Raw genomic sequence first — 24,936 nt, 5'->3', positions numbered from 1 at the left:
AAGATATTTTGTTAGGTTTTTTTTGGGGCTGCCCTATTGGGACAAAAAAAACTGACATTAAGTCCTCTACTCTCCGTAAATTCCAGCCCCAGCACAACACAGAACGACTAGTGCACAATGCATTGTGTAATTAATGGTCGAAACTGTCATAAATACAGCAAAGAAGAGTTGAAAAGGCCAAGTATAGTAAATTTCTTAGTGCTTACTTTTACTAATCAATTCAATTCTTCATCGAGTGTAACCGTCAAGCGCTGAAGCCTGAAAGTCTGCATTTCTCATATCAGAGTCATCCATAATGGCATGTAAAACCTACAAAGAACAACCTTGCTCTCTAGAAATCAAGAAAATAAGTTATCAAAAAAGAAAAAGAAATCAAGAAATTAACTTCATTTCTATATTACTTTGAACCCCCAAAACCCACCATTGGATATCTTAGTACATACTAAATTCCAAAACTAAGCATTTATATTTGATCCAATTCAAAGTTTATCACACTCATGCCCTACCCAGCCCAAAGCTATGGGCAAACGTGGGTTAATGGAAATTTAATGCCACTCCTGTTGATGGTATTAGCTTGGAAAGGGAAGACTCTAACTTAAGAAGCTGAGATGAGGCTCCTCATCTCCTGCCAGTAAAAGAGGAAACTCAATCTTTTCGATATTTTATCCAAAAACCCTTCTTCCTAGCAGAATCGTTCTCAGATAGTGATCTACCCCACTTAGACCCAATCGAGAAGTGGCGTTTTAAGAAAGGCTTTGCCAAGGAGCTTCTCCGGCTTGAGCTGGGTTCCAACTTTGTATCTTTTCCTTCTCGTTTGTTGTTCTCTACGTGTTCAATATCATCACAACAATCATCAACAGAACTATCTATAATTCTATTCTTGAACAACTTAAGATGTTTTGCCTTCAACTCTGCTTCAGCTTTTAATGCTTTTTTGCACATCTTTGAGACCTGTTTTTCTCCAACCATACATATTGGGCAGGCTGGGTCATATCTGTCAGCCTCTAGTGTCATTGTCTCCAAGCATTCAGCATGATAAACATGTCCACAGACAAGCACAGAAACCACTGAAATCTCATTGGTACTCCATGCGGATCTCTCAGCTAAAAGCTTTGAGCAAGCACCACAAGTTCGCATCTCTATGGATGGTGAACATGAAAATCTGCTGCTACATCCATTTGTCTTGCCATAACTAGAACTTAAGTGTTCACTGTCAAAAGACCACCTTTCTCTTTGAGAAGAGGCCACAACCTCTGAAAAAGTGCATACGGACCAGCCATCAGAAGAGCCACCATGAGACCTAGCTGTTAAACCATTGCTACAACTGGAGAGCACGAAAGATGACCTTGCTTCAGACATTGAATAATTATTTGGCGACTTCAATCCCAGGATTCGACTATCAGAAACCTGCCTCAATAGCTGTTGCCCAGGTGAATGGCAAGCCCGTTGTGATGGAGTTGAGTTTGGAGGAAGCAAATGAGCATGGCTAGACGAAGTATCCGTTATTGGTGATGAAAATGAAGAAGGTATACAAAAAGAAAGCTTTGGTGTAGATGAATCAATGATATTGGGCGATTCTGCCAAATTCTTCACCTGAAATATAACCAGAAAGGTATTTTAGCCATCAGTAGAATAGGATAGTGCATCACCACAATTCACAGGAAACACACAGCATAAAAGTTAATTCAAGTAAAGTCGATATCAGCAAAATCAAACTTACATCAACTGAATAATTGCTTGCTCTTGATATGTCTGCACCAACAACATAAAACAATATCAAACACAACAGAAACAAGTCACAAAATAGAGGGAACAGGCTAGCAGCTTCATTACTCGGAGCAGTACTGAGAGAAAAAGGATAGAAGTAGACAATAACATGATAAATGCAACTTGAATATACACAAACATGTCTGTTTTATTTTTATTCGACCATGTTACCCTGCATATTAAAGGTTATGCATTATCAACAGGATAGAAGACCATTGTATCCTTTTGCATCCATGGGCTAAGTTACATAAAGTACATAATCTCCAAATGAAACAATTAACATAGAAAAAAAGTTCTAGAAAAAATTTCCTAAACCCCTTTAGGGCCTTAGGCTATTTCAATTGGCAAGTGATTTTACCTGAAGGATGGGTTGTCATATTCTCACCCATTTCTTCACGGACTGGTGATTTTTGAGAAGCGGGTGTTCCATATGCCTCAATCTCATGTAGACTTCCTTGATCAGAAAGATTACTTCTATCAGATCCCAATGTCCCCTTTATCTCCATGCTAACATTTCTGCTAGTTCCATTAGACACCTGATAAGAAGGCTCATAAATTTCACCAGCTACACGCCTTCGATTATCTCGGCAGAAGCTCCATGATGGCGAACACCTCACATTTCTATTCAAAGTTTCACGTCCTGTTCTGTTTGGAATGATTCTGTCCCTTGCAGCAACACAACAAGCTGATCCCATGATCACTCAAATACCCGAAAGTGATTTTATCTTACAAAATTGCAACACCGATTCAAGCTATGAACTCAAGGGAAAATGCTGCATAGATGATAAAACCGATTATTGCCTGTAAAAAAATCATAATTTAAAATTGCAAAGATATATTGAACAGACAGCTTCAACCAACCTAACAAACTTAAAAGATAGCTACTCCAATCTTTAGCTAACCACAACTGACTGGATAAGTTTCATTTTTCTAAAGAGCAATTTTACAATTTCATTTCGCTCTTAACTCCATGATCAAAACCTAAGGTAAAAATTAGAGCTAACAATATATATATATAAGCCCATGAAGATCAGTTTTAAGAAAATAAATAAAAAATTAAACTAAGAGTAAATTGCATGGGAGTCTTATATATTATGTTATATTCAGTTTGAAGTGCTCTTATAGATCAAGAAAATTAAATAAATAAATAGTATAAGTGAAAAAATAGATTAGTAGCGGGACGTAGGGTTGTGTTATGTATGGCTCATAAAAAGTCTCGTTGTGGGGTTACGAATTATGTGGGTTGGGGGTGTGGGGGCGCACCCCCGCGGTACGGTACAGGGTTGATTTTGTAATTATGTACCAGGGTTTTCTATTATAAATAGAGATGCAACCTAGACCTAAAATATCATTGAATAAAACTTCTAGCGCCGCCTAGGCACCGAGGACGTAAGCACATTGCCGAACCTCGTAAAATTCTCGTGTTCTTTCGTTTTCTTTACCCGTTTTCGTCAACAATTGGTATCAGATGTCAGGAGCAAAATTCGAAGTCGCGAAATTCGATGGTCAGGGTAACTTCGGATTATGGCAAACGAGGGTGAAGGATCTATTGGCGCAGCAAGGGATCTTGAAGGCTTTGCGACCTACAAAGCCGGCGTCGATGGATGAGGAAGATTGGGAAGAATTGCAGCAGCGAGCGGCAGGAACCATACGATTATGCTTGGCGGACGAGGTCATGTATCACGTCATGCATCTATCGTCTCCAGACGAAATTTGGAGGAAGTTGGAAAGTCAGTTTATGTCCAAATCCTTAACGACAAAACTGTATCTGAAGCAGCGGCTGTATGGGCTGAAGATGCAGGACGATCACGATTTGGCGCAACACGTGAATGTCTTCAATCAAATCGTTTCTGATCTGGCTCGGCTTGATGTGAAAATTGAAGATGAAGACAGAGCGATGATTCTGTTGTGTTCGTTGCCTTCCTCTTACGAACACATGGTGACTACTCTTACATATGGGAAAGAGACTATCAACGTTGAGGAGATTACTGCAGCCTTGTTGGCTCACAACCAGCGAAAGCAGAATGCAGGGGAAAGCTCTCAAGCCGATAGCTTATATGTCAAGGGTAATCGAGATCGTGGACGGAAGCCAGAGAATGCAGGGTCCGGGAAGCGGAATTCCAAATCCAAATCCAGGGATAAGAAGACGATTCACTGTTACAAGTGCAAGGAGGCGGGACATATGAAGTGAGACTGTCCGAAGTTGAAAAAGCAGACCGATGAGAAGCGTGATGGCTCATCCAAGTATGTGAACGTGGTCGAGGATGATACTTCTGATTGCAGTGAGGGTGATATGCTTTCTATTTCAACGACACAATTGACGGATGCTTGGATTCTTGATTCTGGATGTTCTTATCACATCACGCCAAATAGGGAATGGTTTTCGACATACAGGCCGGTTAATTCTGGTTCGGTTTATTTGGGTGATGATCGATGTTGCAATATTGTTGGTATTGGTGATGTCAGAATTAAGATGCACGATGGCTCCGTTCGGACGTTGAGTGGTGTTCGACATATCCCAGACTTGAAGAAGAATTTGATTTCCTTGGGCACTTTGCACAAGAATGGTTTTATCCCTAAGGCTGACGAGGATAGGGAAACCATTCGGATTGTTAAAGGAGCATTGACTGTGATGAAAGGCAAGATGACTGCAGAGAATATCTACAGATTGTTAGGGAGTACCGTTGCAGGTGGAGTTCACTCTGTTGAGTCCTGTGATGATACGACAAAATTGTGGCATATGCGCCTTGCTCATCTTAGTGAACGTGGTATGGCAGAATTACACAAGAGAAACTTGTTGCATGGTGTCAAAAGCTGTAAGCTCGATTTTTTGCAAGTATTGTGTTCTTGGTAAACAGACTAAAGTCCGTTTCAAGACTACGAAGCACACAACTCAAGGGATTCTTGATTATGTGCATTCTGATGTATGGGGGCCTTCCACGACATCGTCTTTGGGTGGATCTAGGTACTATGTTACTTTTATTGATGATTTTTCACGGAAAGTTTGGGTGTATTTTTTGAAACAGAAATCTGAAATTTTTGAGAAGTTCAAGTTGTGGAAAGCTGAGGTAGAAAACCAAACAGGACGAAAAATCAAGTGTTTGCGGTCTGATAATGGTACGGAGTACACAGATTCACAGTTCCTACAATTCTGTAAGGAGCATGGGATTCAGAGGCATTTTACAGTGCGCAAGACACCACAACAGAATGGTGTTGCGGAACGAATGAACAGGTCGTTGAATGAAAGAGCCAGATGTTTGCGGTTGAATGCGGGGCTTCCCAAACACTTCTGGGCTGAGGCTGTTAACATGGCGTGTTACCTTATCAACAGATCGCCAAGGGCATCGCTGGCTGGGAAAGTTGCAGAAGAGGTATGGACTGGTCATGATGTTAGTTTTGATAACTTACGGATTTTTGGTTGTCCTGCTTATGCGCATGTACCTGCTGATGAGAGATCCAAACTTGATGCAAAATCGAATGAGTGCATTTTTCTGGGTTACAAGAAAGGTGTCAAAGGATTCAAGTTCTGGGATCAAGTTGCGAAGAAAGTTGTGATTAGTAGAGATGTCGTTTTTGATGAACAGTCTATGTTGCAGCAGAAGCAAGACACGACAGTGGTAGATTTCGAGCAGTTTCCAGTTGAGAAACCAGAAACTTCTCAACCGTTCTGGTGGTTCCACTACGGATGATTTGCAGGATTATAGTCTCGCCAGAGACAGGGTGAGACGGACGAATATAAAGCCTCCGAACAGATTGGGTTTTGAAGACTTGGTATCTTTTGCACTTACTGTTAGCAGTGATGATCCAGTTACTTTTCATGATGCCGTTACTAGTCAGGAAAACGACAAGTGGATGGCAGCCATGGTTGAGGAGATGGAGTCTTTGAATCACAATCGCACATGGGAGTTAGTTCCCCTTCCTGAGGGTAAGAAGCCGATTGGTTGCAAATGGGTGTATAAGAAGAAACCAGCAGTAACAGAAAAAGAGGGGGAGAAGTTCAAGGCTCGTTTGGTAGCGAAGGGTTTTTCACAGCAGAAAGGAGTTGATTATGATGAAATCTTTTCTCCTGTGGTCAGGCACACTTCAATCCGAGCAGTACTTGCATTGGTGGCTAGTTGGGATTTGCATTTAGAGCAGATGGATGTTAAAACTGCTTTTTTGCATGGTGATTTAGAGGAGCAGATCTACATGCGGCAACCTGAAGGTTTCACTCAACCTGGAAACGAGCATTTAGTTTGCAGATTGAAGAAATCTTTGTACGGGTTAAAACAGTCTCCGAGACAGTGGTATAAACGGTTTGACTCCTATATGATCAAGATTGGCTACAACCGATGTGAGTATGATTGTTGTGTCTATGTTAAGAGCCTTGATGATGGTTCTTTTATTTTTCTATTACTGTATGTTGATGATATGTTGATTGCTGCGAAGAACATGGATGATGTTATCGGTTTGAAAACTTTATTGAGTCAGGAATTTGATATGAAAGATTTAGGTGCTGCAAAGAAAATTCTTGGAATGGAAATTTGCAGGGACAGAGACTCAAGGAAACTGCGGCTATCTCAACGGGGTTATGTTGAGAAAATGCTAGAAAGGTTTGCGATGAGCAGCGCGAAACCAGTTAGCACTCCATTGGCGAATCACTTTAAGCTCTCATCAGAACAGTGCCCTAAGACAGATAAGGAAGCTGAAAATATGGCAAAGGTTCCGTATTCTAATGCTGTTGGCTGCTTGATGTATGCGATGGTATGTACTCGTCCTGATTTAGCTCATGCTGTTAGTCAAGTTTGTAAGTACATGTCTAAACCTGGTAAGCAACATTGGGATGCAGTCAAGTGGATCTTTCGGTACTTAAAGGGTACTGTGGGACATGGAATTGTTTTTGGGAGTCAGCGGGATAATCCTTTGGTTGTAGGATATGTGGATTCAGATTATGCAGGTGACTTGGATAATAGAAGATCTACGACAGGGTATGTGTTTACTCTTGGTGGAGGGCCTATTTGCTGGAAGTCTACTGTTTAATCTGTCGTGGCACTATCTACAACTGAAGCTGAATACATGGCAGCGGCTGAAGCTGCAAAAGAAGCTTTATGGCTTACTGGTTTAGTGAAGGAGTTGGGTGTTCAACAAGGTGGAGTTCAGTTGCTTTGTGATAATCAAAGTGCTATTCACTTGGCTAAGAATCAGGTGTATCGTGCTAGAACTAAACATATTGATGTAAGGTTCCACAAGATCAGAGAGTTGGTTGCATCTGGAGAGGTTTTGTTTCAGAAGGTACATACTGATGAGAATGCCGCTGATATGTTCACCAAGCCAGTTACGACAGACAAGTTCAAGCATTGCTTGGACTTGTTGAATGTTTCGAGTTGTTAAAGAAGCAAGGTAACCCAACCCACATTGAAGTTTCCAAGGGGCAGGATATTCGCCAAGGTGGAGATTTGTTATGTATGGCTCATAAAAAGTCTCGTTGTGGGGTTACGAATTATGTGGGTTGGGGGTGTGGGGGCGCAGCCCCCGCGGTACGGTACAGGGTTGATTTTGTAATTATGTACCAGGGTTTTCTATTATAAATAGAGATGTAACCTAGACCTAAAATATCATTGAATAAAACTTCTAGCGCCGCCTAGGCACCGAGGACGTAAGCACATTGCCGAACCTCGTAAAATTCTCGTGTTCTTTCGTTTTCTTTACCCGTTTTCGTCAACAGGTTGTTCATAGACGGTCATGAGATTTTTTTAACCGTAACCTAACTATTAAGAGACGGTTAACCACTAATGGTTAACCTTTATTAACGGTTAGGTTACAGATTAACCAACGGTTAACCTATTACAATTATTTGTCAATTTTTTTTCATAATTCATACTACAAAAGAATATGACACTTAACACATACTTACATCGGTGTAAGTGAATAAAATAAACAAGTGTAGCACTTAACACATACTTACACCTGTGTAAGTGAATAAAATAAAAAAGTGTAGCACTTAACACATACTACACTGGTGTAAATGAATAAAATAAAAAAGTGTAGCACTTAAAACATAATTACAACGGTGTAATTAAATAAAATAAAAAAGTGTAGGACTTAACACATACTTATACCGATTTTAGTATGTACATCTCCCAATATCTTAATACCTAACAATAAACATATAATTATATTGGTGTAAGTATGTTCCTATATTTTCAAAAAAAATTAAAAGATAAAAAATATATATTAAGTTATTTGTATACAAATTTTATTAAATATATATATATATATTATAAATAATAGAAACTTATATTAAGTTATTTATGTACAAATATAATAAAATAAAAATTTAATTATAAATTTAATTTATTAACGGAAAACGTTTATCAAAATTCGTAACCGTAACTTTAACCGTTAACTATCATTTTTAATAGTTTAATTAACCGAAACTGTTTAGTATTAATATTTCGGTTAATTAATCTGTTAAATATAACGGTTATATCGATTAACGGTTTCAGATTTTTTTTAACACTCCTAGCGGAACGCAGGGTTAGGTAAAAAGTATCCGCGAAAATTCGAGCTAGTGCTAAGCATCATCCTGAATTAATTAATTAAGCATTAATGGCTTTCTTCAAAATCAGAATAAGAATAAGAATAATGTAAAATAAAACATTTAAGTCACGAATATTTGCATAATTAAAGTCTTCAAAGTTCTACTATTCCAGAGCATGGTTTTATTTTACTTTTTAACAAAGAAAAAGCATAAACTCTCACAACGCCAAAGTTTCGAACATTTACTGTACTACCAAACAATAAAAAAATGGCATAAAAAGTTATTGAAAATCCAAGAAGAAAAAAATTAAAAGCAGCTTAAACAAGGGCGCGAAAACGATTTAGCACCTAATCCATTCTCAGAACTGATTTCGAGCTATCAAAATCCAAGGAAAAAACCTATCATCCACACAAAACTGAAATAAACGCATCAACATTAATTTTTTAATGAAAAAAGAGGGAAGAAACTTACAGATTGGAATAATAAGAGAATAAGCTGAAGAATAATAGGGGAAGGGAGAGATTTGAACGGCGTCGAAATTTCATAGGCGGATGGTGAGGAAGAGCAGGGAGGAAGACGACGGTCGCGACGGAAACGATGAAAAGGGCGTAATGTGTGAAAATGAAAGAGAGAGTCAAGGGGTGTCTGTATGGGGAATTGTGTCTCGTCTGTATGTAGTGCTGCTTCTTTTTCCGCTCAGGCTCTCTTTTTTACTTTTCCTTTTTGTTTTTATTTATTTTATGAGTTAGTTACATCGTTTCCCCCCAAACTATAACCCTCATTTTGAATTGGGCCTTAACCTTTTGAATATTTCAATGTTATCCTAAAATTATAACTCTCATTCTATATTACTCCTTAAACTTTTGAATTTTCTGATTCCATCCCTACATATGTAATTGGTTTCAATCATGATTCAAACTAAATTTTGTTTTTCTTTTTCAAACATATAATAATGGAATTGAAATGTTTAAAAAGCTTTGGTATTAATTTAGAATGAAGGTTGTAGTTTAAGGATGAAATTGAACTATTTAAAAGTTTAAAGACTGATTTAAAATGATAGACATAATTTAAGGATGAAATTAAAATATTTAAAAGTTTAGAGGCTAATTTGAAACGAAGGTCATACCTTGAAGATGTATAATACAATTAAATGTTACTTTATTTTCCTTAAGTTTTCCACCATAGACAGCATAAAATAAAAAAATAAAAAAAGATAAGTTAGTATTTTTATTTTTACTCCTTTTTACAATTATATATACGATGTATTTTGATGTTGTGATAAGGGGTATATATATATATATATATATATATGCTCAATATTATCATATCTAGAGTCCAGACTCTCTTATGAATTTTTTCCTAAAAAAATAAAGTTAAAATTGCATCACGTGCTTTTACCGTTGACTGCATTTATAATATGACATATGTGCATGTATATATATGTATGTACATATATACTGCTGGAATAGAAGGGAGAGGAAATGAAGGGTGAAGCGTATAAGAATTCCACCATCTTTCTTTCCATTTGGTGGGTCCGGTCCGAGACATTGTTAACTTTTGTAATGAAAGCTGATAACGACCTTTGGCTAGGACCTTCACTTCATATTTTAAGCTTTAAATAAAATATTAGAATTTATTGTAAATACAATTACAATAAAATGCATTACTTTTCGATATAAATAAAATATTAGAACTTTTAATTATTTATGTGCTCTTACGTATAATTTCAATATACTTTTGTTTTCTTCTACCATTATCATTATCAAGTTTAAAAGAATAAATACAATTTATTGTAAATATTAAACTTATGGGGACATTTGGTGTCGTGGTTGGGGTATTGTTTACCTACCCTTTAGATATTGGATTGAATCCACCTAAGAGCAATTTCTTGCTCTTTTATTTTCTTTTCTATCCAATCATGACATGTGTCATCTCTTGATTTGATAGAAAATTATTTAATTAAATAAATTAAATCTAATAAAAAATATCCTCCAATAACATGTGTCACTAACGACTGCTGATACATGTCAAATCTTGATTGAATGGTCAATTTATTAAATTAAATTTAAAGTAGGACGTAATTGAGAGAATATATAAATATTAAGGATTAAATGTATAAATATATTATTTCTTTTAACTGTTACATCAATATTTTTGTCTAATATTAACGAAAAGTGGTCTAATTGAACAAATTACATAGTTAAGTGGTATCCTACACCAAATTGAAAAACCGGTAACAAAAGTAAAAGCGTTAAATAATTAAGTGGTTAACTGTATAGTTTACCCTATTTTCAATCGTGTTTCTTTCTTCCGTGTGAAGTATCCTTTTTCTCCACAGGTGTAATATTGGATTTCAGTAATTCTAGATAAATAAATAAAATAATGTAAATACTTTGATATTTTTAACTTTATTTTTATAATTATTAAATTTGACCTATTAATCAATCAATCAATCAATATTAATACTATAAAATTGATGAATAAATTAATTAGTTAGTTAGCTTATCGTTAAAACAACTATATTTTATATTTAATTTGATAATTTTAATATATTTAAAATGAACATTTATTTTCATATGATTATACGATTATTTTAAAGTGCACCATTAGCTTATTCATTAATAAGACCTATTCAAAGTGTACGAAAGTTGGACTCTTAAAAAAAACAACTCGGTGTAGCAATAATTTTTTTCCCGATGAGCGATCTCAACGAAATACTGAAAGTCATATCTCAAGCCACCGGATCTAGGAATCATCCAAGATTCGGATATGGCAATAGATGAACCGGAAGGCGCTCCGCCTTCCTATGTTTCGGTCATTGTCGGAAAACTTTTTAGAAAATTACTCTGAATGTCAACCAAGTGGATGATGAGGAAGACATTGTTTTTTTTTTTAATATTTTGAGTAAGATGAGGAAGACATTGATTTGTCAGACGATGGCTTCCTTACCGGCACTCATTGTGGATGCCTTCTATTCATTTCTCTAAGAGGACTTATAGATTAATGGAGGCCAGTATGTCAAGGACGGTAGTCCTGAAAAATCTTAGGCCAAAACTGTAATTCCCCAAATTTTTGTTTAACGACTAAAATGTAAGTTTTAAAAGGTTAGTGGTCAAAGTATAAACTTTTAAAAGTTTAGGGACCAAAATTATAATTTTTAAAAGATATATATTTTGGCATGTAAATGAACAATTTATATCGAAATAAGATTTTTTTTGGGAATCAAAATTTTGATTTGAGGTTTGTATTAAAAGCTATAAGATAGTAAAATCTGGTAAGAAATCAGATAATCGGATCGAACCAAAATTTTACGAAAATTTGAAGGATGTTAGATAAAGGTTGAAAATATTATTTCCATATTTTAGTGAAATTTAGCTTGGATCAGTGGAATTGAAATTAATTTTTTTTATTTAGCCAAAATTGGGAAAATTAAGTGAATGAATTGCAATTTTTGAAAATTTCATGGAAAAAGTAGAAGTCAACTTCAAGTTGTTCGTCTTTGACTATGCAATATTTTAATTGGAGGTATTTCAATGGCAAATGGTAATTATCATGATTCATTAATGGTAATTTTGGACTTTCTCATAAATTAAATTTTATATTCAATTATATTAGATAAAAGACAAGTATAATAAGTGATAATTGTGAAAAAAAAATCATGAAAATTTCAACTTGTTCTTCTTCTTCCAGCTGTGGCCCGTTAAAGGTAAGGGAGAGCTTTTTAGTTTGATTTTTAAGCTTATTCGATTGATTTTTGGGTTAAGTTATAAGATAGAAAATTAATCCTCTTGAAATTCTCTATAATTTGGTATAAAAATTACATGGAAATCACACTTAGATGTTGAGATTCATGAATTAGGTGGTTGAAGAACATGTTTGATTTGAAGATTTTATGGAAGATTTTTATGTTATTGAAGTTGTTGAATAATTCTAAAGCATGAGTGATGATTAAAATCAAGTGTAGAAGCTTGAATCATGTCAGACCATCGTTAGGGTTTATTGAGGTTGGTTGAATTTTGATTCAATTTGATGTTGTGATGATTGGAATAGCATGAATTTGACGTAAGGAGGTTGAATTTATGCTTGAAATTGAATGAAAAATTTACCATAAGTACTTTATGATTTTCGGCCATAAGGGGAAAAATTGAGGAAAAATGTTGAAAAAATTCCTATGATCTAGAATTGATATTGAATGTGTTCTATGTGATTTGGAGTTTTATTTGGAACCTTGAGATAGGAAAAAGGCTATTTTGCAAGTTTTGAGAATTAAGGGACATTGATGTATAAATTTTTAAATTGGAGTATTCAATGTTAAATTTTAATGATGTAATGCTGGAATTTTAAGTTGAACAAGTGATTTAGGATCAAGGTGCAAATTTGAGTAAATTTGGTGATGGAATTCGAATAGTCTCAAAAATTGGAATTCAATTGTGAGTTTTTAAAAGTAATGCTATTATTTTGTTAAGAAAATTACCATGCTGGAAATTTTAGTAAATCATGTGAAAAGATCATAATGGTGAAAGATCATAATGGTGAAAGATCATTATGAATTAAATGGAAATGTTGATATGAATTCTAAAAGGGAGTTCATGATTAGTGGTTTAATTGTGAAATTTGCAAAAGTTGAAGGAATGATGATGAAAATAAATATTTATGGAATTGAATGAAGATTTTGGGAAGTTGAAATTATTATGGATTTATGATTTAGTTTTATATCGATTAAGTATCGATTTTATTTCTATACACTTTTATATTATTAAGTTTAGATTATGTTAGTACGATACTAACATGTAGTTTGAATATTTTATGTTATTAAATGATATTGTCAGACCACGATAAATCTAGTGATCAAAGTGACTCGAAAGGGAAGAAAAAAGTGCAGGATTGAGAAGATTATAGTAGAAAAGGTTCGATAGTGAGGCAAAAGTAAATGCATATTTTATTTGTATTTATGTTTTCGAACGAACTTTAGCTTGCGACAAGCCAGTGACAGTTACTATGATAAGAAATGACTCTTAAATATCATGATATTTGTAATTCATGTATAAATGTTCATTTGACAAGCTAATAGAATTATGGAATAAGCTAAGGATGTTAATTAGGGACAACTGCCTAGAAATTATTGATTAGTGTTTAAATTATATATTATTTTATGATTAATTACTCATTGATTAGATAATTTTAGTTTCTAACTTGGGCCTTTTCATTCATTTTCGATGTAAGACATTGAATTCCAGAAATTATATTAAGAACAACGAAATCGTGCAATTTTTTATTTTTCTGGATTCATGGTCGGAGGGCACAACTTTGGGCCTGACACGATCTGACGTGACAGTTTCTAGAAGGTCTAATCAGCAGCAGTTTTCTAGAAGATGTAGTCAGTACCTTATGGAAAGTGGAAAAACAGAGATATCTTAGGAGATTTGTTTTTAAATATTAGAGTTTGAATTTGAAAAACATTTGAATTTATCTTTAGGATTATTTTTAAGATTTTAATTTAAATATTTTAAGAGTTATTTTTTTATCTTGTCCATGTTTTTAGGATTTTATAGTTTAAGAATTACCTTTAGGATTTATTTTTTATTTATTTTAGGAATTATCTTTTTATTGTTTTTAGGGTTTTTAGAAGTCTATAAATACCTCTTGGGGTAAGCCTAATGGAAGAATCCAATCATCATATTTTTAGTTTAATAAAAATATTTTTTCTTTTATTTTCGTTTTCTTTAATTTTCTTTCAATATGAGGGCTAAAGCGATGACTTAGTTCTAACGTGAGAATTGAAAACCACTTGAATAATTTCGAGATATCTCTCTCTGTTTTCTAGGTTTATTTTCAAATCAAAACAATTTTCAAAACCAAAAAGTCGACGTTGGTCTGGATGTTATTATAGTTAATGTGGGAGGAAAGATCGGCTTATTGAAGCACATTCGACTTCCTAGGAACACACTTAGCAAAATTGTTTGCTAAGAGGAAACTAAGATCAGAACCAATTATTGTTGAAATAACATAATCTGAGTCGGCAGCTTTTTGAACCTCAACGTTTTTAGATCTACAATATTGTTGTTGCTTAGATCAATCCACAAATTGATATTAAAGATTACACTTGGGTATTCGATATACAAAGCATAGTCCTGAGGATTTGTCCTTGTAGACAAAGTAACCGACGTGAATCCTGAAGGGAAAATCTAATTCGATGATCCGAAAGAAATTGAGTCAAAGCGAAAGCCTAAGGTTGATTTTACCGTATTGAATTTTCTTTCAAACTTTCTTTTTAATTTTCTTTTTAATCTTCTTTGAAATCTTTTTAATTTTCTTTCTTCTATTTTATTTCTCTTCATCTATAAATCTCCACCATTATTCAAATTCTACTCCATCCACTTCTTGGCTCAAAGATTAAACAAAACACGAATAAATCAGGAAGTTTCCTTAGTCTATGTGGGATCGACTCTTCTCTTTTACTACATTAAATTTCCTTTATTTATTAATTAAGAAAAAAATTATTTTGATGCGAAAAATAACCGTGTCAAATTGGTTCCGTTATTGGGGACTAACGGCATATTACTTATTTATTTCTTTGTTTTTAATTTATGACCAGGAAGTAGATGAAGCATCTATCTCAGAACTTATAGTCTGAATCAGGTCATCGAGCTAACGGCTTTAAAAATAACACTTTATGGGAGGCAATCCATTATTATTATTTTTTCGTTTGTTCAAATTTTTTTTTCAATTTTTTTATTTTTTCTTTGATTTTTTAGGTATCCTGTTATTCCTACTTGAATTTTAAGCAATATATAATCAAGAATTATTCGAACCGAAAGCAAAAAAATTACGAAAACCCGACCTCAAGGCAAGAAGAGATCGTGTTGGCAGCGAACAAAGGAAGAATCATTCCGGGGAAAAAATGGGGAAGCAAAATTTCGAAATACACTGTTTGAACAGTGAAAAAAAAACTGATTTGGTTCGAACAATGCAAAAAAATACACAGTAGATTCGAACAGTATAGTGCAGGAAAAAAACAGTACAGAAAAAAATAGATTTGGTTTGAACTGTGCAGAAAAGTTCGAACAGAACATTGCAAAAAAACTGATTTTGATCGAATAGTACAGAAAAAATACACAGCATATTTGAACAGTGCAGTGCAGTGGAGAAAAAAGAAACAGTGCAGAAAAAAAACATATTTGGTTCGAACTGTGCAGAAAAGTTCGAACTGAATAGTGCAGAAAAATATAGCACATATATTGAATGAGCAGAAAAAATAGTGCACTATTCGAACAGTAAAAAAATAGCAGTATAATTTTGGTTCAAACAGTGAAAAAACATCAGTACAATTTTGGTTTGAACAGTAAAAAAAGCAATACAATTTTGGTTCGAACAGAGAGAAAAAAGAAAAAAAGAGAAAAAGATAAAGCTTGATTTAGTTCTTTTCTTGAGTCTACTTCCTTTAAAATAAAATCTTGGAATGATCTATTATTTTCTTGATTTTTGTTTTGCAGAAAATTTTAATATATCTTATGGTGGCTTCTCGATCGGACATTTTACTCTACAACAATTCATCTCGACGCAGCCGTGGCCACTGTCGCTACTAGTTCAGGGAGTATTTATTTTCCCTCTCTTTTGCTTTATATTTTAATTTACGTTTTGAGACAAAACAGTTTAAGTGAAGGGGCGAGATTGCATGTTGAATTTCGTCTCGCTTGTCGAATGATTGAACTTAAAATATTTTGATCTTGATATGTTGAGTTGTTTGTTCCCTATTTTTATATTTATTTGATTACTTTAATTTTTTTCGATGAATTCTTTAATCTTGCTTTGAGTTGAATATTGAATGCATGATAGTTAATTGGCATAGCTAGTGAATTTTTTATGAATTTTTTGACTTTATTGGTTGAATTGATGCTAGACTTGATACATTGAGCCAATTTTGTGAGTTTTGAGCCTATTGAGCATACATGTTTCATTCTTGCTCTTGTTTCTTTGTGTGTACCAAACTCATTTTTAGCATTCTAGAACTTGTGGTGGAATACTAGTTGATACTACATGCTTGAATTTGATGATTTTAGTATGATAAATGAATTTAGGATTAACTCATTCATTATCCAAAAAGTCCACCCTTTAATTTGTCCCTTAGGCCGCTTTTGGTTCGCTGGAATGTTTCTGAGGGAATTGGAATCTGTGAAGGAATTGGAATCTTTCAGGAATTGGAATCCAATTCCATATTCTGTTTGGTTGGCAGGAAATTGAATTAGAATCCAATTCCATATTTTGTTTGGTTCGCAGACATGTCAGATGAATTTGATTTCAGTAATGTAAAATGACATGATTACCCTTCTTATTTTTTTTGCTTAATTTTAGTTTGTTTTATAAATTACATGTAGCAATATATTATAAAAATTTAAAAAAAAATTAAATTTTAATTTTATTGATTGATTATTCATTTCAATAAATTATAAAAATCATGCTAATAAACATAATAAGTTAAAATCATCCCAATTAGGGATGGCCATGGGTAGGGTTTTTGGTCAACCCGACCCGACCCGACCCGAGAACAAGGGAACTTCCATCCGAGACCCGACCCGACCCGACCAAAATAAAGTTTCACCCGACCTGACCCGACCCGACCAAAATAAAGTTTCACACGACCCGACCCGACCAAAATAAAATTTCACCCGACTCGAATATATGAATTAGAAACGCGACCCGAAATAATAAAAAAATATTTTTATTCAATATATGAATAAGTTACCAAAAGATTAATGAGGGTAGTATGATCAAATTTTAATTCCCTCCAACAAGGGAATTGAATTCTATCATAAAATGGATGGAATTCATTTTTTCTCATTTGATGGAAAGTTGAAGCCATGAGGGATTCCAATTCCCTTGGAAAACTTGAACCAAACATGGGAAAGTGGTGGAATTGGATTCTAATTCCCCCTAATTTCAAGGGATTCATGCCAACCAAACGCCACCTTAGTAAACCACATTTGAGCTTATTTCCCTTCGTTTGATTTTCATCTCACCAAATTAAACCTGAAGCCTTTCTTTTTATTTTTCTCTCTTCTCACACCATTGCCGAGACTTGAGATCTTGTATCATTCTTGTCCCACGAAGAAAAAAGGAAACGAAAAAAATTTTGTAAAAAAATAGTGCATTGTTCACTGTTTCGAACTGCATAAAAAAGGGAAAAAAGGGAAAAGAATAAAAAAGCAAACAAACCCTTTGTTCGAGTGAAAAGAAAAAAAAGAAATATCAATTATTTTAATTGCCTTTCATATATTTTTTTCCTTGTTTTATTTTTCATTGTGTTTCATGTTAGTTCGTGGATTATTCCTGATTATTTTGATATCCTGTTTTGGCATTTTAAACCTTTCTTTTCTGCATTTTTCCCTACCTATACCTTAGCCACATTACAACTCATATTAAAGACCTCTTGACTTTTGCATCTTATTTAATTTAAAGTTGTGTAGATTTGATTTAATCACAAGCTTATGGTAATACTTTGACTTGTTCTGGCTTGAGCGTTTCTGTTGAAAACATTTTGATGTTTTGATATAACAAAGTAATATAAATGAATTTTAAGATTTTACAAATGATTTTCTAAATATACTCGATACAATTATTCGAATATCAAAATATTACTCCAAGTCTTTCAAAGTTTAATTTCAATCCTTACTAAAGTGTAAAATTGTGTTTTATACTTAGAAAATCATTTTCACAAAGTATTTCGAACCAAAAACGAGCCAAAAATCAAATTTGTGAAGGGATGCACCGATGCACTCATTGATGCATCGATGCACACCCCATTTCGAATGCATTTTATGCATCGATGCACTGCCATGCATCGATGCACTCAGGATTTTATGGAAACATCGAATGCATTTTATGCATCGATGCACTCCAGGCTTGTTTGAAACATCGAATGCATTTTATGCATTGACGCACCCTTAGTGTACCGATGAACTAAGTGTTCCAACGGTCGAAATATTTGAATTTTACACTTGATGCATCGATGCACCTTGACTATGCATCGATGCACACAAGCTCCCAACTGATTTTATTAATTGTTTTCACACAATAACGGCCCTATTAACTCCACTAATGATCCCCAACGTTCAAAAATGATCAAAGGAGTATTTAAACAAGCTTAGAAGCCATTGATCAACAACAAGAAACAAGAATCAAAGATAAAGCAACAAACCTCAAGTTTAAGCATTTTCAAGCCTATTTCATTCAATATTCATCTTTGCTTTCAAGAACACTTATTGTACTCAATTGTATTATTCTTGAGTGTTCTTTCTTTGTTCTAGAATTGTGCAAACATCTTTCCTTGTGAAGATTTTATTGTAAGTTTGTAAAATTTGTATTGTTCTCTTTGGGAGAGAGTGTTCTCAAGAATTATGGTATAATTCTTGAGGGATTTGTAAGGTTACTCTTTGTCCCCAAAAGAAAGACAAATTAGTGAATTTATGGAAAATCCTTAGTGTGGATAGCTAAGGTAGTGGACGTAGACTTTGTTTGAGAAAGTCGAACCACTCTAAATCTCTGTGCAAATATTTTCAATTTTCTGCAAAAGCTTCCACTGGAATTTTTATTGCCAATTCACCCCCCTCTTAGCCTATTCCGTCGATCGATTAACTCAACAGTTTCTTTGTCCTTAAACACTTGTGCGGAATGATTGAATCCTTTGTGAGGGTATTGCATCTTGCATCATGAGATTAGTGAGCTATCAGAATATCTTGTTTTGATTTAACTTATTTCCTAGCTTTGCCACATGCTTGCTTGTTTTCTAATTTCAGTTCATTGTCTTGATTTTGGTTCATTGGATGATAAAAAGTATGATGTGAGTAATAGAATGACAACTATTGATTTTGGCATGTTGATTGAGAAATGCTTGAGGACAAGCATTAGATAAGTAAGGGGGAATTTGATTAGTGTTTAAATTATACATTATTTTATGATTAATTACTCATTGATTAGATAATTTTAGTTGCTAACTTGGGCATTTTCATTCATTTTCGATGCAGGACATTGAATTCCAAAAATTATGCTAAGAACAATGAAATAGTGCAATTTTTTTTTTATTTTTTTGGATTCATGGTCGGATTAGTGGGCACGACTCTGGGCATGAAACGATCTGACGTGGTAGTTTCTAGAAGGTCCAGTCAACAACATTTTCTAGAAGATCTAGTCAGCACCTTTTGGAAGGTGGACGGACAGAGATATCTTAGGAAATTTGTTTTTAAATATTAGAGTTTGAATATGAAAAACATTTGGATTTATCTTTAGGATTATTTTTAGGATTTTAGTTTAAATATTTTAAAAGTTGTTTTTTTTATCTTGTCCATGATTTTAGGATTTTATAGTTTAAGAATTACCTTTAGGCTTATTGAAGCACATTCAACTTCTTGGGAACACACTTAGAAAAATTGTTTGCTAAGATAAAACTGAGATCGGAACCAGTTATTGTTGAAATAACATAATCAGAGTCATCAAATTTTTTAGCCTCAACAATTTTAGATCTACAACATTTTTGTTGCTTAAATCAATCTACAAATTGATATTAAAGATTACACTTGGGTATTCGGTATACAAAGCATAGTCCTGAGGATTTGTCCTTGTAGACAAAGTAACCGACGTGAATCCTGAAGGGAAAATCTAATTCGATGATCCGAAAGAAATTGAGTCAAAGCGAAACCTAAGGTTGATTTTACCGTATTGAATTTTCTTTTAAACTTTCTTTTTAATTTTATTTTTAATCTTCTTTGAAATCTTTTTATTTTTCTTTCTTCTATTTTATTTCTCTTCATTTATAAATCTCTATCGTTACTCAAATTCTACTCCATCCACTTCTTGGCTCAAAGATTAAACAAAGCACGAATAAATCAGGAAGTTTCCTTAGTCTCTATGGGATTGACCCTTCTCTTTTACTACGTTAAATTTCTTTTATTTATTAATTGAGAAGAAGTAATTATTTTGATGCGAAAAATGATCGTGTCAATTATGACTCTGTGTTACTGCTCTACCCCATATCTGGTGTTGTAAATTGACTCTCATGCAGTTCTGGCTCAACTTCTTTACTTTTACCTTTACCATGATGATGAGCTTCCTTATTTATTCAACTGGGTCTCCATTATTCCACTTCTTGTGGTAATTGCCTTGCAATTGACTATTTAGAGCATTAGCCATTTGACATATCTGATTCTCTATAACCCTTAATGAGGCAGATTGGCATGCCATATATTCTTTCATAATGGCTTCAAAAGGTGTCAAGGTTGAAAATTGATTCGAAGATTGAACTTGATAATTATGTCTTTGTTGTGGCTGAACAACATAATGTTGTGCTTACTGTGGCGGCACTTAGCTCTGCTGAGTGTACTAATATTACTGATGTTGTGGGTTGGCGACATTCTGACTTCTCTAAAAGGGATTAGGATAATTTTTTAAATTTGGCTTGTACGTGTTGCCAAACGTGTTATCATTCCTTTGATAATTCACACATAGTAGATAGACTCGAGATTTTGGGGGCATTCATCAAAATTGTGGTCATCACCACAATATACGCAAGTGACAAGAGATGCGACTTTAACTTCATACATTCCTCCTGGTTTGTGCAATTTCTTTACCATATCAATCAATGCTGAAATTTGAGAAACTATAGAGTTGAAGGATTTCGAGTCTACTGATGCAACACCACGTCGATCAAACGTATTGTGCGTATTTGGATATTGATAGTCATTGGTATATATTCTCTCGAGGATATCGTATGCTTTATTGTATATCTTATCCAACAAAGCTCTATTTGCTGAGGTATCAAACACCATACGAGTGTGTATATTTAACCTATTGTAAAACATTTCTAATTGAGTCCAATGTGGAAAACCATGAATAGGACATTTTCGTATCAAATCTTTAAACCTTTCACATGCTTCATACAAGCTTTTATCATCTATCTACTTGAATGAAGTTAAATAGTTTCGAAACTTAGCATTCATAATCGATGGGTTGAATCGCAATAAGAACTTATGCGCTAATTCATTCTAGGATGCTACAACACCTGGTGGCAGTGAACTTAACCAAACTCTTGCTTTATCATGCAATGAATAGGGAAATAGCTTTAACTTCAGGGTCCCTCTAGAACACCTTGTTGAATAAAAGAATCACAAACCTCAATAAAAGCTCTCAAATGGGCTCTAGGATCTTCAGCAGCAAAACCTCTATATTGTCCCATAGATTGTAGCATTTGGAACATAATTGGCTTTAGTTCGAAGTTTGCAACATTAATAATTGGTCTCACAATGCCCATATACAAATTTTCCAATGTCGGCACCATATGCTCGCGAATAAGGTGATTACGATCATCTATATTCTGATTTGGTTGCCCAGCTCTGATTCCAGCTAGCAACTCATCATTTTCTCCATTCTGCAGCGAGGGTAGAGCATTGTTATAGTTATTGTTTCCAACATTCACGTTTGCTTGATTTCTAGCAGTTTCTCTTCGATAGCGTCAAAATGTTTGTTCTATCTCTGGATCGAAAGGCTCAAGCTCGTTGTTACTATGGGTCATAAACCAACAAAACTAATAAAGATAAGTACCTACAAAAAGAAAGAAAACCAATAAGTAAATAAACTCTAACGTAAAACCGATGCTCCCCAACAACGACACCAAAAACTTGGTGCTACAAAAATGCTATAGCAATTACGTAAGTGCACATGTCGTAAATCAAGTAATAAAATGGAAACTACAAGAGATTCGGATGTCGAACCCATAACAAACAACTTGTTTTATTATAGTGGTAACAATAAAAATCATCAAAAAATGAGGGATATAGAAAAAAGTAATGAAATCAATAACAAAGAGCACCACTTCATGTTACAGCATTCCAGAAGCAATTGGTCATCTATCGAATCAAATGATATGATATTATGGCTTCCAAATTTTATGCAGACATGAAATACTTAATTTATGTGTTTAGCATTGATTAAATCCATTTGAGCTACTTTAATAATTTTCATTAATTAAAGGATAAAACCATTAACAACACTAATATATGGCTTCATACTTTTCAGTGTACCTATGTTACTCAGCAACACCATAGCTTGCAAATGTACATAGCAATTCGAATAAAGGTATTTCTAAAATTAAACGAAAATATTATATATTTAATTGCAAATATTTCTACTCACAATCATGAAGTTCAATGCTCATAAACTAAATACCCAAATAAACATAAAATATGAAGTTCATAATAAACAACCAACAAAAGTTAATTGTTCAAGTCACTCCCTCTCTCAATAGAAGGTGTTGAACGTAATCCGCTGACCGCTGAAGCTCCTTAGCAAGCTTCCTTTGTGTTGCATCAATCCCTAGCAAAGGACTTAGGCGTCCATGGATTGAAAAGAAATAACATAGAATTGGTACTTTGGATCTCTATCCATTATCACACTTTTTGCACCCAAGTACTCCCATTTTATAGCTTGAATGAAAATCTCATCGCCTAATAGATTGAATCCACGTTTCAGGTGTTATCCAGCCACATGACAGCTACCATCGCCAGTTATCCAATTTCAGAATATTCTTTCGACCATTTGGGGCTTAGACGACTGCTACATCATCCGATCAACATTTCCTGCAGCGTTACGGCATCAGTGCAACAATTTGCAAGAACAAAAATCAAGTTTAGCCCTTAACAACCCACTATGCTCCTAATATGAAAAATATACAAAATCAAGTAAATTTAATCCTAAAATGCTCCTAAATATGCTTAAGTTCAGACTAAACTTAGGTGATAAAGGCTATCAAAGATAACTCTTTTGAAGAGTTATCAGTTTTCTTAACCATCATAATCTCTCAGATTTTAGTTCTTCACTATCCTTGTGTTATCTTTTCAATTCAACAATACAATTCTTTTATTTCTTGTACAACAATTTTAGTGTGACATTTGCTTTTTGTGAGTTTGCATTCGATGCATTTAGTACATCCACTTTACTACTTTATATTCAACACATGCACTTGCGTATGCCGTAGCATTATTCATAGAATCAATATATTATATATAATGCAATATACTATATTATTTATTATGCAATATAATTGTATATTTATAATAAAAATAAAAATAAAATTTATTAATTAAATTAACTATATTTCATTATTGAATGTAATTATAAAAAGTGAAATAATTAATACTAAAAGAACTTAAAAATCAATTTAAAAATATTAAAATCTTATACTGATCAATACACACAAATTGATGAAACACGATAGATTTTTTAATCAGAATTATACTTAAAATTCTTAGTAGCAATTTTAGACCGACGCTGCTAGCCAGCTACCGTATCGACTACTATGAAACCTATTTGTCACACCGAATTCTGAGCCTCAAGGCCATCCACCAATTGTTAAAACTAACAAACCCTGGTCCCTACCTTGGCAGGTAAAAGAAGATAATAATGTCCAAAATTGGCAGCACTCGGGCTAAACAAAAGCATTTCAAGCAGCTTTACTTCATTAATTTCCATATTAAGGTAACTAATCTACCACATGCTTCAGTTATCAAAATTTACATTGATTTTGCTTTCTTTTTGTTGGATTCACAAGAAGTAAATGCAATCTGAATTATGTTTAACTAAACATGTTCCCCCTGATGGTAATTCAGCGGTAATCAGTGAATATAATTTTAATCATATATGGTGAATTGGTGATTGGCATTGTAGTTGAGATTCATATTAGAGGTTAAGAAGCTGTGATTAAATGGGGGAAAATATTGATCGTGAAACACAAACGATCGTGCATGCTTTTGGTCATTTGCCTGCTACATCTCTATCCCATTTCAGAAGTAGTTCTTCGGAGTTTTAATGGGAGCTGAAGTTGTCAGTTAAAGGTATACATATGCCATTTTTTGGTTAATATTTTACATACATCATTTAGTACACAAGATATTAAAACGAATCATCAACTGTTGAATGTCTCGTCATTCCGTTTTCCCCTCTATGGTTCTGGTCTGGACTGATGAATGTCTGAAATCCTAATTATTCTTCTTTCTGTCATATGTAACTGTTCTGTATTGTTGATGTACCTTTGCTGCATCCACTCCAGTGGATCAAGGGAGTTTCTTGCAGATTTCGCCTTCGTTAAACAAGGTGTGCGGATCCAATTTGTTGTTTAGAAATCACGTGGCTATGTGCATGTTATTGGAGATTACCTTGCAGGTCGGATGCCACCTGCAGTCTAAAGGGGTAAATTTGGTGCGCTTTAGGACAACTGTGACTTTTCCTTGTCTCTTTACTGCTGTGGAGTGCATATGATGTGCCCTTGCTGGCATCTACACTGACATTTCATTTATTAGTGAAACTGTGATGCTGCATATATCCAAATTCCATATGATCAAGGGAAAACCGATACCTTAAACTTTTCCATATTTCCATTATGTGTTGTTTGTTTTGGGAAAATTTTCAAGCAGCTATGAATGTTTTGGGTTGAATATTGCCTTTGGTCCCCTTCGTATAATATAGGAATCTTCAGGTTTTATCTGATGCTGTATATCCATCCGAGCATCTTGTCCCTACTTTCCGCCTCCTTCCTCTCCAAATGGACCTTCATTCCCCTCCTTTTCTTTAGTTAATGATGATTAAGTGAACACTGTTTAGGTCTT

At 34.1% G+C, this 24,936-nt stretch overlaps 1 protein-coding gene and 1 non-coding gene across 3 annotated transcripts; one reads left to right on the top strand and one right to left on the bottom strand.

Annotated features, from left to right (window-relative positions):
* Positions 1-383: 383 nt before the first annotated feature.
* On the bottom strand, positions 384-24,647 carry LOC120216682. Of its 2 annotated transcripts, XM_039214035.1 has the most exons (6): positions 24,637-24,647; positions 13,397-13,399; positions 8,759-8,970; positions 2,126-2,568; positions 1,721-1,752; positions 384-1,593 (listed from the first exon to the last, which is right to left on the bottom strand). In XM_039214035.1, exons 4-6 carry the CDS (start codon positions 2,460-2,462, stop codon positions 646-648), a joined length of 1,317 nt encoding a protein of 438 aa, XP_039069966.1. In that variant the 5' UTR covers positions 2,463-2,568; positions 8,759-8,970; positions 13,397-13,399; positions 24,637-24,647; the 3' UTR covers positions 384-645. The 2 variants fall into 2 exon arrangements, with proteins under 2 accessions (XP_039069966.1, XP_039069967.1); XM_039214036.1 differs by lacking the exons at positions 8,759-8,970; positions 13,397-13,399; positions 24,637-24,647 and having other exon boundaries at positions 2,126-2,622.
* On the top strand, positions 21,161-21,267 carry LOC120216809. The gene has a single exon (XR_005525085.1). It is a non-coding gene; the product is annotated as a small nucleolar RNA R71 (small nucleolar RNA).
* Positions 24,648-24,936: the final 289 nt, after the last annotated feature.

This window comes from Hibiscus syriacus, unplaced genomic scaffold (assembly GCF_006381635.1).
Source record: "Hibiscus syriacus cultivar Baekdansim isolate YM2019G1 unplaced genomic scaffold, ASM638163v2 tig00110163_pilon, whole genome shotgun sequence".
Lineage (NCBI taxonomy): Eukaryota > Viridiplantae > Streptophyta > Magnoliopsida > Malvales > Malvaceae > Hibiscus > Hibiscus syriacus.
Note: the sequence above shows the minus strand (reverse complement) of the source record. Positions and strands in the feature narration are given on the sequence as shown.